We start from the raw sequence: 15,785 nt of genomic DNA, 5'->3' as shown, positions 1-15,785 counted from the left end.
TACAGTATGGTCACTGTACTAAATATTGGACCCGATCGTCACAAGCCTCATAATATTAACCAAATTGTCATACTAAATTGGCTTTTTTCAGCGACACAACAAAGGAGATAATCAACTTTATTATTGCTCTTTAGCTGTCCCAGCAACACACTCTCTCGGGATCTATAGCACCAGTCAACAGGACGTGAGCGATATTTGCCGTCAGAGCCGGCGCCCACTTAGGAGGCTTTTTGTAGGATTTGTGTACCATGTCACACTCTAGTGAACTATCTTCATAAATTAAATATCTTTGCTAAAACACAACCTTTGTAACGTTATACTGTACCTGAGGCGTCAGTCGTCGGCTCCACTTTTTCTGCTGTGGTTGTTCAACGCAGCTATTGGTTTTGTTCAGAAACTGCTGGTTCACGATTCAGTTGATCAGTAGTTTATTGCCATTAATCAGCCTTGCTAGTGAGTGATTTGCCTCTGTGTGCCGAGGATAAACACCAGCCAGGATATCAGATCTACAGATAAACACAGGAGAGGCTATTAGAGCAACATTCTATATATACACACCCTTACGCAATCCCCTTTGTAATGCACTGTAATAAAATACACATCGTCTTACTTTACTGTATTCCTGTGAGCTGCTGCCTCCACCTCCACTCTGAAGACCTGTGCACTGAAGTGCCGTTTCTCAGCGTCGGTGCACAGGGGGGACCCCCAGGGTGGTCCAAATGGACATTTATGGGTCTTGCCAGTGTACAGTTGGAACCAAATGGACTCTTACGGGTCCACTAAGTATAGTGTTTTAAGTGGCTAAAATGTTTAGATGGATAATTGGACCTTTTAAAATGGAAAGCATTTAGCTTTGTCCAGAGCAGTGATTCCCAAACTCTTTAGCCTGTGACCCAAAAGAGAAACGTTTGCCCGGTACCCAAACTAGTGAAAACAGCAGATCTACAAGCTCACAACGTGTCGCTTCCTGCTGCGTTGTGAGCTTGTAGATCGTCTATTTTCACTACTTCTTAAGGTTTGTTTTCCAGTTTATGGAATTTTGTAGATTTTTCCTTTATTTATCTATGAAATTAGTTCATTTTTTATCATAAAAGCTTTTTGGGGATTTCTTTTTCTTTTTAATGTTTTGAAATAATTCAAAACAAAATGTAGGAAACAAAAAAAGATTAAGGCACTCATAAAAATGTGTCGGCGACCCACAAATGGGTCCAGACCCACTGTTTGGGAACCAGTGGTCCAGAGTGTACATTTAGATCAGGGTTAGTTTTTCAACTGAACAGGGTGTTGAACCGGGGACCACCTCTCTGTCTCCAGGTTGAACCTGGGGACCACTGCAGTGGTCGGTTGGGGATATGAGCACGGTGAGTGTCGTGATCACCGTGCGTCGCGATCACTGTGCGTCGCGATCACCTGCGGTCGCGCGAGCGTGCACGCTTGCAAAAAAAGTCCCTCCCCTGTAAATCGTTTAGAATAGGGCACAGTTTCAGACTTAAGCGTGAGCTGAGTCTGAAATCAGGCTAGGGGACCACTGCAGTGGGGACCACCTCTCTGTCTTCAGGTTTAACCTGGGGACCACTGCAGTGGTCGGTGGGGATATGAGCAGAGATCAGCTTTTTGTGAGTATATTCTTGGCTGACAGGGACCAGAGTCTCATGTTATTTTCTGGCTCCAACCCCACAGCCCTGTACTTTTTTTCTTCAGGTATGCCAGCGTAAAAAAAAAAAAAAAAAAAAAGAAACACACAGAGATAACATATTTTTACCGCACTCTCTGGGAATTGTGCCTGACAACTCATCCAGAATGTCACTAGGGACTGTGTATATTGGGTCGTGATTGGTCGTTCGTGATGATTCGTTCAGAAGAACTAGTTAATTGCCACGAACATGAACAAACTCGTTCACTTACCAAAACTGTTAGGTTCACGCTTTATGCTACACAATTACCAACAGTTTCTCTCCACAATGTTTTATTTATTCATTTCTGTAATCTTTCTGAAATATGTTAGACTTGTTTTCTTTTGAAAGAAAATAGTAGGAAGAAAATTGTTCCCGACCCATTGAAATAGATCTGTGACCCAAATATAGGATCCAACGTTTTGGAACCATTGAGATGAACAGTCCCCATGTGTGTTCGTGTGTGTGTGTGTATCCAGGCTCTGTGAGAAGGACCCCTACCAGTTGTACCAGTGGTTATATGTCTCTGTTGTTGTACTGACTCTGACCTCCAAGTACTTTTCCAGAGAGGGTTGCTTGTGGCGTCTTGCTGTGGCACCCTTTCTTGCTTTCTTATTCTTGATTTATTTGCACTGACTATGGACACTTATTTTTGGCCCTGCACTATTGGGTTGTGCCGTGTTGATATGGCGGGAGATACTTGTGTTGCACTGACTAGCATTGACTGTTATGTACACTTTTGTTTGGCACTGCTTTGTCAAGTTGTGCTTTGAGTATTGCTTTTTGTGTGTGACGTGACACTGATGAGCGTTGACACTTTATGTATATATTCTTCTTTTATTATGACAGCTTTTTGTCACTTTATGTTTATATTTTTATTGTGCCTTTCTTTTTTTCACATTACACAACATATATTTTTGAGCGGTGCAAATTGCTCCTATATAAGTGGCTGTGCGTGTGTCCGTAGCCTTTTTCCTCAGCGTTTTGCCATAGTAAAATGTGTGTACGTAGCATCATGTTTGTCTAGTGATGTCATATGTCGTGTGTCTGTAGCCTTTTTCCTCAGCGTTTTGCCATAGCAAAATGTGTGTGTGTAGCATAGCCTGTACATCCTAGACTTAAATCCTAGTCTGAAGATGTTATGCAAGCACGACCACCGCTCACTTCACATTGGGTGTGATTTTTTTTCTTTCTCTTACTACTTTGTAACTTGTAACCTTAAACTGCTGTGCTGCCTCTGGGCAACTGATTTTCCCCTGTGGGATAATAAAGGCATCTCTCTATCTCTATCTCTATCTCTCTCTATCTATCTCTGCAGGCTGTGTGAGAAGGACCCCTACCAGCTGTACTAGCGGTTACATATGTCTCTCTATCTATCTCTCTCTCTCTCTGCAGGCTGTGTATGAAGGACCCCTACCAGCTGTACTAGCGGTTACATATGTCTCTCTATCTATCTCTCTCTCTCTCTCTCTGCAGGCTGTGTATGAAGGACCCCTACCAGCTGTACTAGCGGTTACATATGTCTCTCTATCTATCTCTCTCTCTCTCTGCAGGCTGTGTATGAAGGACCCCTACCAGCTGTACCAGAGGTTACATATGTCTGTCTCTCTCTCTCTCTCTCTCTCTCTCTCTCCAGTGGTTACATATGTCTCTCTCTCTCTCTCTCTCCAGGCTGTGTGAGAAGGACCCCTACCAGCTGTACCAGCGGTTGGAGCAGCAGGCTCGCGAGTACGTCCTGGAGATGAAGGTGCGACTGCTCAAGCACCTGTCGTCGGGCTCCAAGGCCGGGGGCCCCGGGGTGGTGGGGGGCCAGGGACCCCCCCAGGGCCCCCCCAGGCCCGTGGTGGTGGTGGGGGGCCAGGGACCCCCCCAGGCCCACCAGTTCATCTCTCTGCTGCTGGAGGAGTACAGCGCCCTCTGCCAGGCTGCACGCACCATCAGCAGCTTCCTGCTCACGCTGGTCAGTCTACAACACGCAAAAAAACAAACGAAAAAACTTCAACCAATTGAAATGTAATCCATAATGTGTGTGCAGGGAGCTCGGGTGGCGCAGTGATGAAGTGCCTTCCCACCTCCGGTTTGAATCCGGCCTTGTCAAACGTCTAGCCTGGTATCAATACCATTTCTGGGTTTCTGATCCGGTCAAGAACTGACATACCTTTTGTAGTTCTTACCACATTTTGTAGTCACCAGTGGCCGGAACCGGGAGAGTGTTTTTTGCAGGTCGTTCAGTCCGAGTGTATCAAAAAAGCAACTGGTTTAAGGCAGCGGAAGCTTGTGATTGGCTGCACGGAGGTGACGAAAGCCTGGGGGACAGAGATACACCTAAACCAAACCTTAACCCTAATCTCAGTAAAACTAACGTTGTTGAATGCTAATCTGCCGACGCTGGTGAATGCTAACCTGGTGAATGTTAAACTGGTCGGACCAACGGTGCTTAACCCAGTTGCTTTTTTGATACACTCGGACTGAAAGACCTGCAAAAAATACTCTCCCGGCCGGGACCACCAACCGGAACCACTGGGGGCCATGCAAAATATCCCTAAAATTGGTTTAAATTGGTGTTCATCTTTTATTCTAACGCGTAGCGCAACTAGTGAGAATAAATTAATTTATTCATTTGCATTATGTTGTCAGAAACAACAAGGTAAAGCCAACTGGATCACACAGCTTTATTTATAACGAATACTAGGCGTTCCACTGCGGTGCAAAGTCTGATGCGAGGCTACACCCTCACTAGGTATCCTCTAAAATGTAATTGCTCTGGGTAACGTTTGGATGACAATATATAGCCTTTGATTTCTTTTAAATCCATTATTCTGACCATCCCTACCTCCATGTGTTCCCCAGGAGAAGGAGCACCTCCAGAAGTTCCAGGTGACGTGGGAGCTGCACAACAAGCACCTTTTTGAGAACCTGGTGTTCTCTGAGCCCATCTTGCACAGCAGTTTACCTGCACTGGTCTCACAACTCAAGTAAGACACACATTCTTCCTGTTTCCTGTGCTAGACGCTCCAACAAGTGACCCAAGTGTGTTTGTCCATGTGTCTGTATGAGCACGGCCACGACGGCAACCTACTGCTAAAGCCTCTATCATAGTCCAAGGTGAAGAGCTATCACCTCACCGCGGTGTCGTTTTCTAGCTATCACCTAAAAATGTATAACAAAGCCTAGGTGATAGCTAGAAAACTACACCGTGGTGAGGTGATAGCTCTTCACCTTGGACTATGATTGAGGCTTAAATGGCGCTGTTGAGCAGCCTTGAAATGAAACTTGCAACCATAGACGTAAAAAAATATGCAAACGGAAATTAATGCTATTGGCTGCAACCCGCAGCGAGGGCGGATCTATACTCGGTAGAAATCCTAGAAACAAACCCTACTTTATCATTAATTTAAAAATGAATGAGACCATAAACTACGATACTAAACGCATGTCATTTAAAAAAAGACTTTAAACTAGTCATTGAAAACAAAGTGTTTATGAAAAGGTTTACTATGGTAATACAATCAAGTGTAAAGTTCACTCAAAAACCTCATTGACTCCCGTTGAGATGATGACGTATAGACACCACCGAAGGTGAAACAGCGATCTACTATATGAAAATGTATTGTGACAAAAGAAATCAAAATCCATTATCCTGAGGCGGAACATTTGCCAAACAATAGCAGGTAGATCGGCTATTTTTTGACAAAGACATTTGATGGAGAGTGAAAAAAGACTGTATCAAGTACGTATATTATAAGTACCTTTTACCAATTATATAGGGTTTAAGTGGTACCGGATATGCAGCTCTGCAAATAAAAGGTGAATTGATCCCAATGCATGACAGAGGATGATATCACGATAAATCAAATCTCCACGATACGATTATCATGACTGTTTTTTATCACGATAAACGATAATATCGTGTATCGTCCCATCCCTACTCCGCAAGAACCCGGAAATAGGCTTCGATTCCAGCGAACAAAGTTTACCCCATGGTTGCTTCTTGGCGATAACTTGTATTATTAGGTCAGTGTTCATGATAACCTGTTCCAGGCAGGTCAGTGGTGAAGGGGGAGGAAAACAAAGCTTGTGGAACGGTATTCGTCACACATTGAAGGACATGACGGGACTCAAGAGGTTGACAAAGGAGTGTCTTCATAGCGATGGCTCAGAGCCAGCGCTATGAAGGCTTGGCACAGTCTTCATCCTCTGCTGTTGTCATGCTGACTGTGTGCTCTCAGTCCCGTGACTCATACTGTACATACAGCCAGGACTCATACTGTACATATAGCCAGGACACCATGTACAGGACCTCATTGGACCACTGATAATCATCAAACATATCGTTTCCATTCGTTATGTGTGTGTGTGAATTAATCTGTTGGAAAAAGGTTCATACATGTTCAAACCTAGTGTAGATGTCAGATCTGCAAGGTGTGAGCTTGTAGATTTGGCTAATAACTCTATTTTTATTTTTAAAGTATTTTAGCCATAGTAGCGTATTTTATATAGATTATTGGTACCGGTCATAGTCGGTCATCTCGTTGTATATTTAAGTTATTAGTCATATCTGCCCCGTGAAAGCTGGTTTACCCAAGCGTAACATTTAAACAGAAATATATTTTTTATTGATATCGAGACACTGTTAGGACTTTAGTGTGACACTGTAGTATGATCAGGTAGGGTGTCAATTTATGAAGGAAACTTTGGAATATGTAGAATCTGCCTGACGGCAGCAATTCACCCTTTGTCAGCCTTCTGAATGACCAACCAGCTGGCTGAAAGCCTGAAACCAAGTTTAAAATGAGAATTGAATAAACAGAATAACAAAAAGAAGCAACTGAATTTCAATGGTAGTGGATGGAGAGAAAGGACTTTTGCCCCACCAAGACACAGCAACCAATGGGTGTGGAGAGGGGCGGGCCAACGGGCGGGACTTGACAAAGGGTGAATTATGTTCCAACGTCCAATGCCAAACGCGATTAAATCCTTATTTGCCGTTATGTGTGTGACGATAAACCATTGACGGTAATGCCATGACGGTGGCGACAACCCTAACGGTGGCCCTGTGTTCTCTCAGGCACGGCACCACGTCCCATGACTCGTACAGCGAGGACATGTACGGGACGCTGCTGGACAGCTACCTGCAGCTGCAGCAGGAGATGGCTGCCGTGGCCGCAGAGTGGCAGGAGTGTGAGAAGAGGATCGACAACTACGTAGATGAACAGGTAAGCCGCAGAACATCTCTTCTTTCATGCGGAGAAGAAAATATACAGCTGCGATGATCCGTGTGTAGTGTGTATGTTATGGTCCTTAGACAACAGGCCGTTTTGACCAAAGTGGCGATATGGGAAAAGAGGCAGAGAGAGATCAATGTTTCTAATTTATGACATTTAGTGGATGTATGACGGTTTGGGATCTTCTTGTCGTGTGAATTTCTTGTTTGTTTTTGTTTGTTTTTCCAGCTGCTTTTTAAGGTGGAGGGTCAGAATCTCTCCAATCAACGAACAGAGCCACACAAGTCTCTTATTAGTAAAAATGTAAGTCATTTATCGTCATAACTAAAACGTATAATGTTTACTAGACTAAAAACTAAAATGGAACTTTATTCAAAAGTCCATGACTAAAACTAAATGAAAATTTGCTGTCAAAATGAACTGCATAAAACGCTGTGTGGACAATGGCACCCTTATGGTCTTATTTTTTCTCCCCATTTCCAGACTTTGAAAACCAAACAGCGAATGCTGAAAGAGGATTGGGAGTTCTTTAAGCAGAGGAGGTTCATAGAAGAGCAGGTAGCGTATTCTGAAATACTCTCATTGTTTGTCCTTGGATGCTGCCATGCTTGTAGAACAGTGGTTCCTCAAAAGTGGGATCTGGGCAGTGGGGACACACACTCCTTGGGTGGAAAACCACAACTTCCTGCCCTGATTTCTCACATGGCCCTCTTCTAGCGCCACCATCAGGACAATTTTTGCTAAACACATTTTTGACACTGCTTCTACAGATTTTGGCCTAAAATCACACAAAGCGGTACACAGTATCTCTAAAGTCATGACATCAACATGGATCTGTCCCATTTCCCATATTCCCTCCTGATTGGCTAAGATTGCCTTCTAAAGTTTGTTTATGCGAGATGATGGTTGCTTATCTCCCGATTAGGGAGTCTTACTGGTTCCATTATTATTTCACCATTTATTACATAATCGCCTAATCACAATTATTCTAGATAATCACATTTATTTTTGCATAATCATTCTGGCTTCTGAATCTGTACTCCAGTTTCCCTGTTTTCCGCATGAAAGTTTCCTCTTTACTCGACTACAACATTCTGAGGAGATTAAACCATAGCCAGCATGATGTTGTTGTCGGCCCAGAAACCTCTCATCACCATATTCTAACGTTTTGCTTTTTTCCGTAAATGAACGTCAGCGGCACAAACCAATAGCAGATCTGCAAGGTCAAAACATGGCCCAAAGCGACACATTTTGACCTTGTGGATCTGCTACTGGATGGCTCACTTTTTGAAGAATGTAACATTTCATGTCAATGTGTTAGCCAGTATAATTGCTAAGTAGGCATATTGCTTTCTAGTCCTGGATGTATCGAGGTGGGTTCCTTTAGAGCGGTCCAAATTGACCCATAGAGGTCTGTAACAGTATACAAATGGAACCAAATGGACCCGTTTTGTATACTGTCAGAGTTAAGGGGAGACCTTGACATGTAGAAGATTGAGAAACACTGTTCTAGTCAATAACAGTTGCGCTACTTATGTTTCTTTTCTTTTTTACATTTTTCTTTTTTTATGAAGTCACAGATCAGCATGTTCACAGAATGTTCAGCAGTGTTTCTTCATTAAACATAACAGCAACATTATTGTTATTTTCCATCTTCTACTTTCTCTCATGTAGCCCCTTTAAAGGAGTAGTTCACCCTCAAATTGACTTTTTTTCTATTGATTACTCACGCAATGGAGACATGAGTTCAGTAATATACTTTTGTATATTTCGCATTCCTAAGACAAAAAATGGATTATTGTAAATGTATCCCCATTTATTCCGGATGGGGACCCAAATGCATTTGGGTCCCAAAATACTATTGAACTCATATCTCCATGACGTGAGTAATCAATAGAAAAAAAGTCAATTTGAGGGTGAACTACTCCTTTAAATATACCCCCGCATTTGAGGAACTCTGCTGATCTGGGTGTTAATCTCCAGCTGACATGATGTCTGCTCCCTCCCTGCCTGTCCTTGTAGTTAAGCAGCACTAAGAAGTCCATCCCCGGGGATAACAACTTCACAGAGACCATGAGGATGCTGTCCTCGCGCCTCAGCGTTCCAGACTGTCCAAACTGCAACTACCGAAGGAGGTCAGTTCACAGGAACTGTGCGTGTGTGCGTGTGTGTGTGTGTGCGTGTGTGCGCGCTCTCTCTTACTAGGGTACCAGGGCAGCAAGACAAAGAAAAGAACATGACAGTGATTTTAAGTCCACAGAAATAATGAATTGAATTTAAGGGTTAAGGGAGATTTTACATGGTAATAAATAAATAAATTAAAAAGCTGTATATTTCATAAAATAGTCTAGACTGTGGGGGGACAGACAGTGGCCATGACATTCCTGCTCTGGTACATGTTGTACTCCACTGTACACAAACCTGTCAGCACACTATCTTCAAGGTAGTTGTGTGATCCTTTTCCACAGACGGTTTAGTTCAGCGTCCCTTCCTTTTCTGGTGTTTTGTAACCATTGACTACTAACGAGGCTTTTGTATTTGAGACTTGTTTTTATCACCCAAAATGAATACAGAATCAATAAAAGACACTGGTGTCTAAAATCTGTTTTGACAGGGAAGGGACAGGAGTGTGTGCAGCAGTTTTAATTTTGACAGAAAAAGTCTTTGGAACAACACAGCATTTAGTTTTATTCCTAAACTTGGATACAAGGTTTCTGCCTGACAGTGACGATATATTTATTGGAGGGACAGAAGGTCAAACTGAGGGGCCATGGCCTTCATCGCCTCCATGAAACTCCTGCCCCGGATACAAGGAATGAGGGAGAGCTAGGGTGGGTGAGGCAGAGCATGATAAGGCCAGTTTTCAGACCGTGTCGGACAATTGGGAGTGTGTGTGCACTCTGCAGGGAAGGGAGGGACAGGCTGATAAATGATGGACCTTGATATGAAAAAGTTTGAAACCCACTTCTTTTGGTGAACTACTCCTAATTTTACAGGAACTGGTGTAAGGGTTGATCATGTCCTGAAGGTAAGGGAGAGCGCTGTGCCTTGGATGTAGGCAGCAAACCAGAAGCCAGTGAAGGAAAGAAAAGGGAGTCGGAGGTGAACATTTAGATATGGCGGGCTGCCGGCCTTCAGGATCAGTTGAAGGGAGACCAGTAAGTCAAGCAGTCAAGCTTTGACTGAGACCTGGATAAGGAGCTGGGAGAGACTCCTTGGTGAGGAAGGGTCTGGGGTTTAAAAAAAAAAACATCCTAAACATTTGTCACCAGGACAACATCAACGCTGATAGGCTGTCAGGACGTGATGGGTGGTGTTGGGGGAAAGCGAAGGTCGCTTCAGTTGGATTCTTCCAGCTGGGGGCGAAGATACCGAGGCGGCCTTTTGCGTCGTCCACGTCGCCCTGTTTGGCTCGCTTGTGCTGCGCCCCGGTCGCATGTCTCGTCTTTGCTCGAAACTATCCAGATTTGAACTCACCTTAAAGCCATAAATCTAATCTACCCCCCAGGTGCACCTGTGACGACTGCAGTCTCTCCCACATCCTGACGTGTGGCATCATGGACTCCCCCATGGCCGAGGACCTGCACATCAAGCTACCCATGCAGGGGGAGGGGCCTCCCAGGGATTACCTGACGGAGGTGCATCCTCCCAGGGATTACCTGACAGAGGTGCATCCTCCCAGGGACTACCTGACCGAGGTGCATCCTCCCAGGGACTACCTGACGGAGGTGCACCCCCCCAGGGACTACCTGACGGAGGTGCACCCTCCCAGGGATTACCTGACGGAGGTGCACCCTCCCAGGGATTACCTGACGGAGGTGCACCCTCCCAGGGATTACCTGACGGAGGTGCATCCTCCCAGGGATTACCTGACGGAGGTGCATCCCCCCAGGGATTACCTGACGGAGGTGCACCCTCCCAGCCTGTCCTCCGGGAGCTCCGGCTCGGGCTCCAACTCCAGCTCCCCCATCACCATCCAGCAGCACCCCCGCCTCATCCTACCCCATGCAGACGCTAGCAACTTGTGAGTACACACTAGTGTAATATAAAAACGTTTTTGGCAGTTAAATTGTTAAGGACTCTTAATAAAGCCACATGATGCCACCCACGTGTCTGTACGACAAACGGTTCATGACATATAGAGGCACTTCCTGTTTGGCGAAGGTGAAGGAAGCACCAATTAAGGTTAAGGACTCTTAATCAAGTCATTTGACGCCACCCACAAGTCTGTATGACAAACGGTTCACGAGATATAGGGTCACTTCCTGTTTGGCGAGGGGCAATTCCTGTTTGGCGAAATAGGCCCCAATTAAGGTTTAGGACTCTTAATCAAGTCATTTGACGCCACCCACAAGTCTGTATGACAAACGGTTCACGAGATATAGGGTAACTTCCTGTTTGGCGAGGGGCACTTCCTGTTTGGCGAAATAGGCCCCAATTAAGGTTTAGGACTCTTAATCAAGTCATTTGACGCCATCCACAAGTCTGTATGACAAACGGTTCACGAGATAAAGGGTCACTTCCTGTTTGGCGAGGGGCACTTCCTGTTCGGCGAAATAGGCCCCAATTAAGGTTTAGGACTCTTAATCAAGTCATTTGACGCCATCCACAAGTCTGTACGACAAACGGTTCACAAGATAAAGGGTCACTTCCTGTTTGGCGAGGGGCACTTCCTGTTTAGAGAAATAGGCCCCAATTAAGGTTAAGGACTCTTAATAAAGTCATATGACACCACCCACGCGTATGTACGACAAACGGTTCACGAGATAGAGGCACTTCCTGTTTGGCGAAGGGCACTTCCTATTACAGAGGGGGCGGGGCTTAATCAATTACAGCTCATCCCTATTGGCCGGAAAAAGACCAAAGTTATGTGTGCATTTTAAAGTGACGTTGCTAGGCAAAAGTATGTCAGAGTAATGTGGGGCCAAAGTTTCTGGGGGTTTTTCAGTCCCCCATTCAAAGTCAATAATGGGGGTTTTTGAGCGTAGTTTTTTACGAATTACGTTGCCATGGTGACGCGGATCGGAAAGAAAAGTAATAGCACACCATTCCCGGCCGAGCCGCACATTTTGATGTATATATTGCGGGGTGGCGTAAATCTTGCGGCAGTTATTACGTGCCGAAATTTCCCCCATTCTAAGTCAATGGGGTTTTTGGGTGTCGTTATTTGCGAATTACTTATTATTAAGTGCGGCAGTTATTACGTGCAGAAATTTGCAAGAACATTACTTACTTACTGACTTACTTACTTAAGTATGGCGGATTACAATAAGTGTTTTGCCATTGCATTGCATGGCAGGCACACTTAATAAAATAAAATATTTTATTTTGAAGTCCGCAGACCGGGCAAAAAGTGCTCTTATGAGTCATGACGTCATAGAATAGCCGTAATGCAATCTCATCAGAAATGAGATCGCATAGGAGTCGAGATCGCGATCCATTTTCGATTGATCACCCAGCCAGCACTACTACACACATGGGCGGCAGTGGCTCAGGGGTAGAGTTGCCGTCTTAGAACACACAGAGGGTTCCCAGTTCGATCCTGGGCTCCCCCAGAGTTGGTGTGGAAGAGTCCTTGAGCAAAACTCTGAACCCCTAGTTGCTCCCGATGAGCAGATTTTGGTGCCTTACATGGTTTCCTCTGCCATCGGTGTATGAATGTGTTTGTGAATGGGTGAATGTAATGCACAATCTGTCTAAAGCACCTTGGATAAATGTGCTATATAAATGCACCATTTACCATTTACACATTAGGGCTGCAGATGTTTTCAGGTTTGGGATACCCGATTTTATCCAATCAGGAAAGGGAGAGAACTCACACCGGATTCAGGATGAACAAGTGAAATTGCAAGTGATGACGCAAAGAAATTGGCAGACATTTAAAGCCGTTTCTAATCAGAAACCCCCTACTTATTTGGATGAAACTGGAATATGTATTTTCAGTTTATTAAAGAGCTGGAGAGACAGAGAGAATCTGTTACTGAACAAATACTCTGTAGCAATGATTATTATCACAATATAGTGCTTTAACCTTTTTAACAAAAAAAACTTTTTGTTTTGACCATAAATGACCCCCCTGCCCCCCAGAAGGACCCCACTTTGAGAACCACTGTTCTAGACTCATCTTTCTCTCTCCCCTCTCTCTCTCTTTCTCTCTTCTCTCTGTCTGTCTCTCTCTCTCTCTCTCTCTCTCTCTCAGTATTAGTGATGATGATGAAGTGCCTCCCCTGTCATCTAAGTTCGGGGACATGTACCCCATGGGTGGCTACGAGGACCCTGGCGTTGTCACGGCTACGGTCAACGGTCTGCACGGCGACATGAACGGGGGAGGGGAAAACATGGCACTAAAGGACGGGGTGAGTCGATTTCTCTTCTAATGAATTTGGAGAGAAAAATATTGAAATATGAATCTAACTCCTTTTTCTCTGTACAATCTAAAGCCAGAGTTAGACTTATTTCCCGGCTGGTGTGGGTGCTGAAACCAAAATGGCCGATCTACAATGTGTCGCAGCGCGATGCGCTGTGAGCTTGTTCTTTTTGAGCGGTACTCCTGGAAGGAGCTAAGCTCAAGCTTGTTTGTCCAGAGTTTATGAAGTTTGGCCTACATCTGCATCTGGCATACATATGTCCTACATCTTTGCACTAAGTGCCCAAAGTGTGTTGTACGCCCAGGGTCACATTGGCCAAGTTATGCTATATGGGACGCTTAATGACATTGAATTGTTTTGTTGTACAGTCTCTACAGGGCATCAGCAGCAGCAGCAGCTCATCATATTTAAGGTGTATTGTTGTACAGTCTCTACAGGGCATCAGCAGCAGCAGCAGCTCATCATATTTAAGGTGTATTGTGCTACAGTCTCTACAGGGCATCAGCAGCAGCAGCAGCTCATCATATTTAAGGTGTATTGTTGAACAGTCTCTACAGGGCATCAGTAGCAGTAGCAGCTCATCATATTTAAGGTGTATTGTTGAACAGTCTCTACAGGGCATCAGCAGCAGCAGCAGCTCATCATATTTAAGGTGTATTGTTGAACAGTCTCTACAGGGCATCAGCAGCAGCAGCAGCTCATCATATTTAAGGTGTATTGTGCTACAGTCTCTACAGGGCATCAGCAGCAGTAGCAGCTCATCATATTTAAGGTGTATTGTTGAACAGTCTCTACAGGGCATCAGTAGCAGTAGCAGCTCATCATATTTAAGGTGTATTGTTGAACAGTCTCTACAGGGCATCAGCAGCAGCAGCAGCTCATCATATTTAAGGTGTATTGTTGAACAGTCTCTACAGGGCATCAGTAGCAGTAGCAGCTCATCATATTTAAGGTGTATTGTTGAACAGTCTCTACAGGGCATCAGCAGCAGCAGCAGCTCATCATATTTAAGGTGTATTGTTGAACAGTCTCTACAGGGCATCAGTAGCAGTAGCAGCTCATCATATTTAAGGTGTATTGTTGAACAGTCTCTACAGGGCATCAGTAGCAGTAGCAGCTCATCATATTTAAGGTGTATTGTTGAACAGTCTCTACAGGGCATCAGTAGCAGTAGCAGCTCATTATATCTAAAGGTGTATTGTGCTACAGTCTCTACAGGGCATCAGCAGCAGTAGCAGCTCATCATATTTAAAGGTGTATTGTGGTACAGTCTCTACAGGGCATCAGCAGCATTAGCAGCTCATCATATTTAAAGGTGTATTGTTGTAATGTACAGTCTCTACAGGGCATCAGCAGCAGTAGCAGCTCATCATATTTAAGGTGTATTGTTGTACAGTCTCTACAGGGCATCAGCAGCAGCAGCAGCTCATCAGACGGAGACGAGGAGGAAGCAGAGAGCGGTGGAGAGCCTCCGGCGCAGCAGGGGGAGCTACATTCACGGAACAACAACAACAACAACAGTCCTCCGCCATCCTACAACCACCAACAGGTACTGTAGGCTCATAGCCTATCTACAAGCTCACAATGCGCCTTCTCGACAAAACAAATGTATTTCATGAGATTACATCGCTCGCATCGCGGGCAGTGCAGATGAGCTGTTATCCTCACCCCCCCCCCTCACTCACTCTCCCACTCCCCCACATCATCTTCTCCAGGGTCATAAAAATCACAGAAATATATCTGTGAAATGGCTCTAGTGCACTAGCGTCAAAGTTGAGGTATATGTCAATGACCACCTGTGGGTCCCGGGACCCATTACATTGAAAACCTAGCAACATCACTGCACACGTTTCCATAGTCTTTATATTGAAACGACAAAGTGCCAGTGTCCTGACCCTGTGGTGGTAAACCGCTCCTAAGAGTGGCTGTGCGTGTGTCTGTAGCCACTTTTCCTCAGCGTTTTGCCATAGCAATGTGTTTTCCTCAGCGTTTTGCCCTAGCAATGTGCATGTGTGTAGCCTGTATCACATCACCAATTACCAATTGAAGACGTTATGCAAGCACGACCACCGCTCACTTCACATTGGGTGTGATTTTTTTTATTATAATCTTTACTCCCTACTTGTAAGATTCAGCATTATTTCTCATTATTAGGACGGAGCAGGTCAGATTTAGTCTGTTTGATATCCACAAGAACATACTGTTGTTATCAGGACCCTAGATGTGGATGATCTTGTCCTCATGATTGGCACCAGAGCATACAGTACAGTATAGTCCATCCATACAGGGACTAGCAGACTATCATGTTCAGTGTAGCGTAGGGTAATGCAATATTCATGATATGCTTTCTATATATACACATACATATTCAACATTCACTCACTGCTTGCAGTCAGGCTAGGGCTGTCACGATATGACATTTTACATGACAATTAATTGTCATTCAAATAATTGGCGATTAACGATTTAATTGTGTTTTTGTCGTTGATAATTACATTTCTGTTTGGCTTTGAAGTTGC

At 44.5% G+C, this 15,785-nt stretch overlaps 1 protein-coding gene across 1 annotated transcript in view; it reads left to right on the top strand.

Moving 5' to 3' along the window:
* The window catches only part of fam193a (family with sequence similarity 193 member A), a 77,949-nt gene that overhangs the window by 25,038 nt on the left and 37,126 nt on the right, over positions 1-15,785 (top strand). Inside the window, exons 6-14 of the mRNA XM_080722753.1 lie at positions 3,345-3,633; positions 4,524-4,648; positions 6,742-6,889; positions 7,127-7,201; positions 7,382-7,456; positions 8,921-9,033; positions 10,407-10,922; positions 13,098-13,254; positions 14,663-14,815. Of these exons, the coding sequence (XP_080578879.1) occupies positions 3,345-3,633; positions 4,524-4,648; positions 6,742-6,889; positions 7,127-7,201; positions 7,382-7,456; positions 8,921-9,033; positions 10,407-10,922; positions 13,098-13,254; positions 14,663-14,815 (1,651 nt within the window). The remainder of the gene's footprint in view (positions 1-3,344; positions 3,634-4,523; positions 4,649-6,741; positions 6,890-7,126; positions 7,202-7,381; positions 7,457-8,920; positions 9,034-10,406; positions 10,923-13,097; positions 13,255-14,662; positions 14,816-15,785) is intronic.

The sequence above is a fragment of the Nannobrachium achirus genome, assembly GCF_963921795.1.
Source record: "Nannobrachium achirus genome assembly, chromosome: 3".
Taxonomy (NCBI): Eukaryota; Metazoa; Chordata; class Actinopteri; order Myctophiformes; family Myctophidae; genus Nannobrachium; species Nannobrachium achirus.
This window is presented reverse-complemented; position numbering and strand designations above follow the sequence as displayed.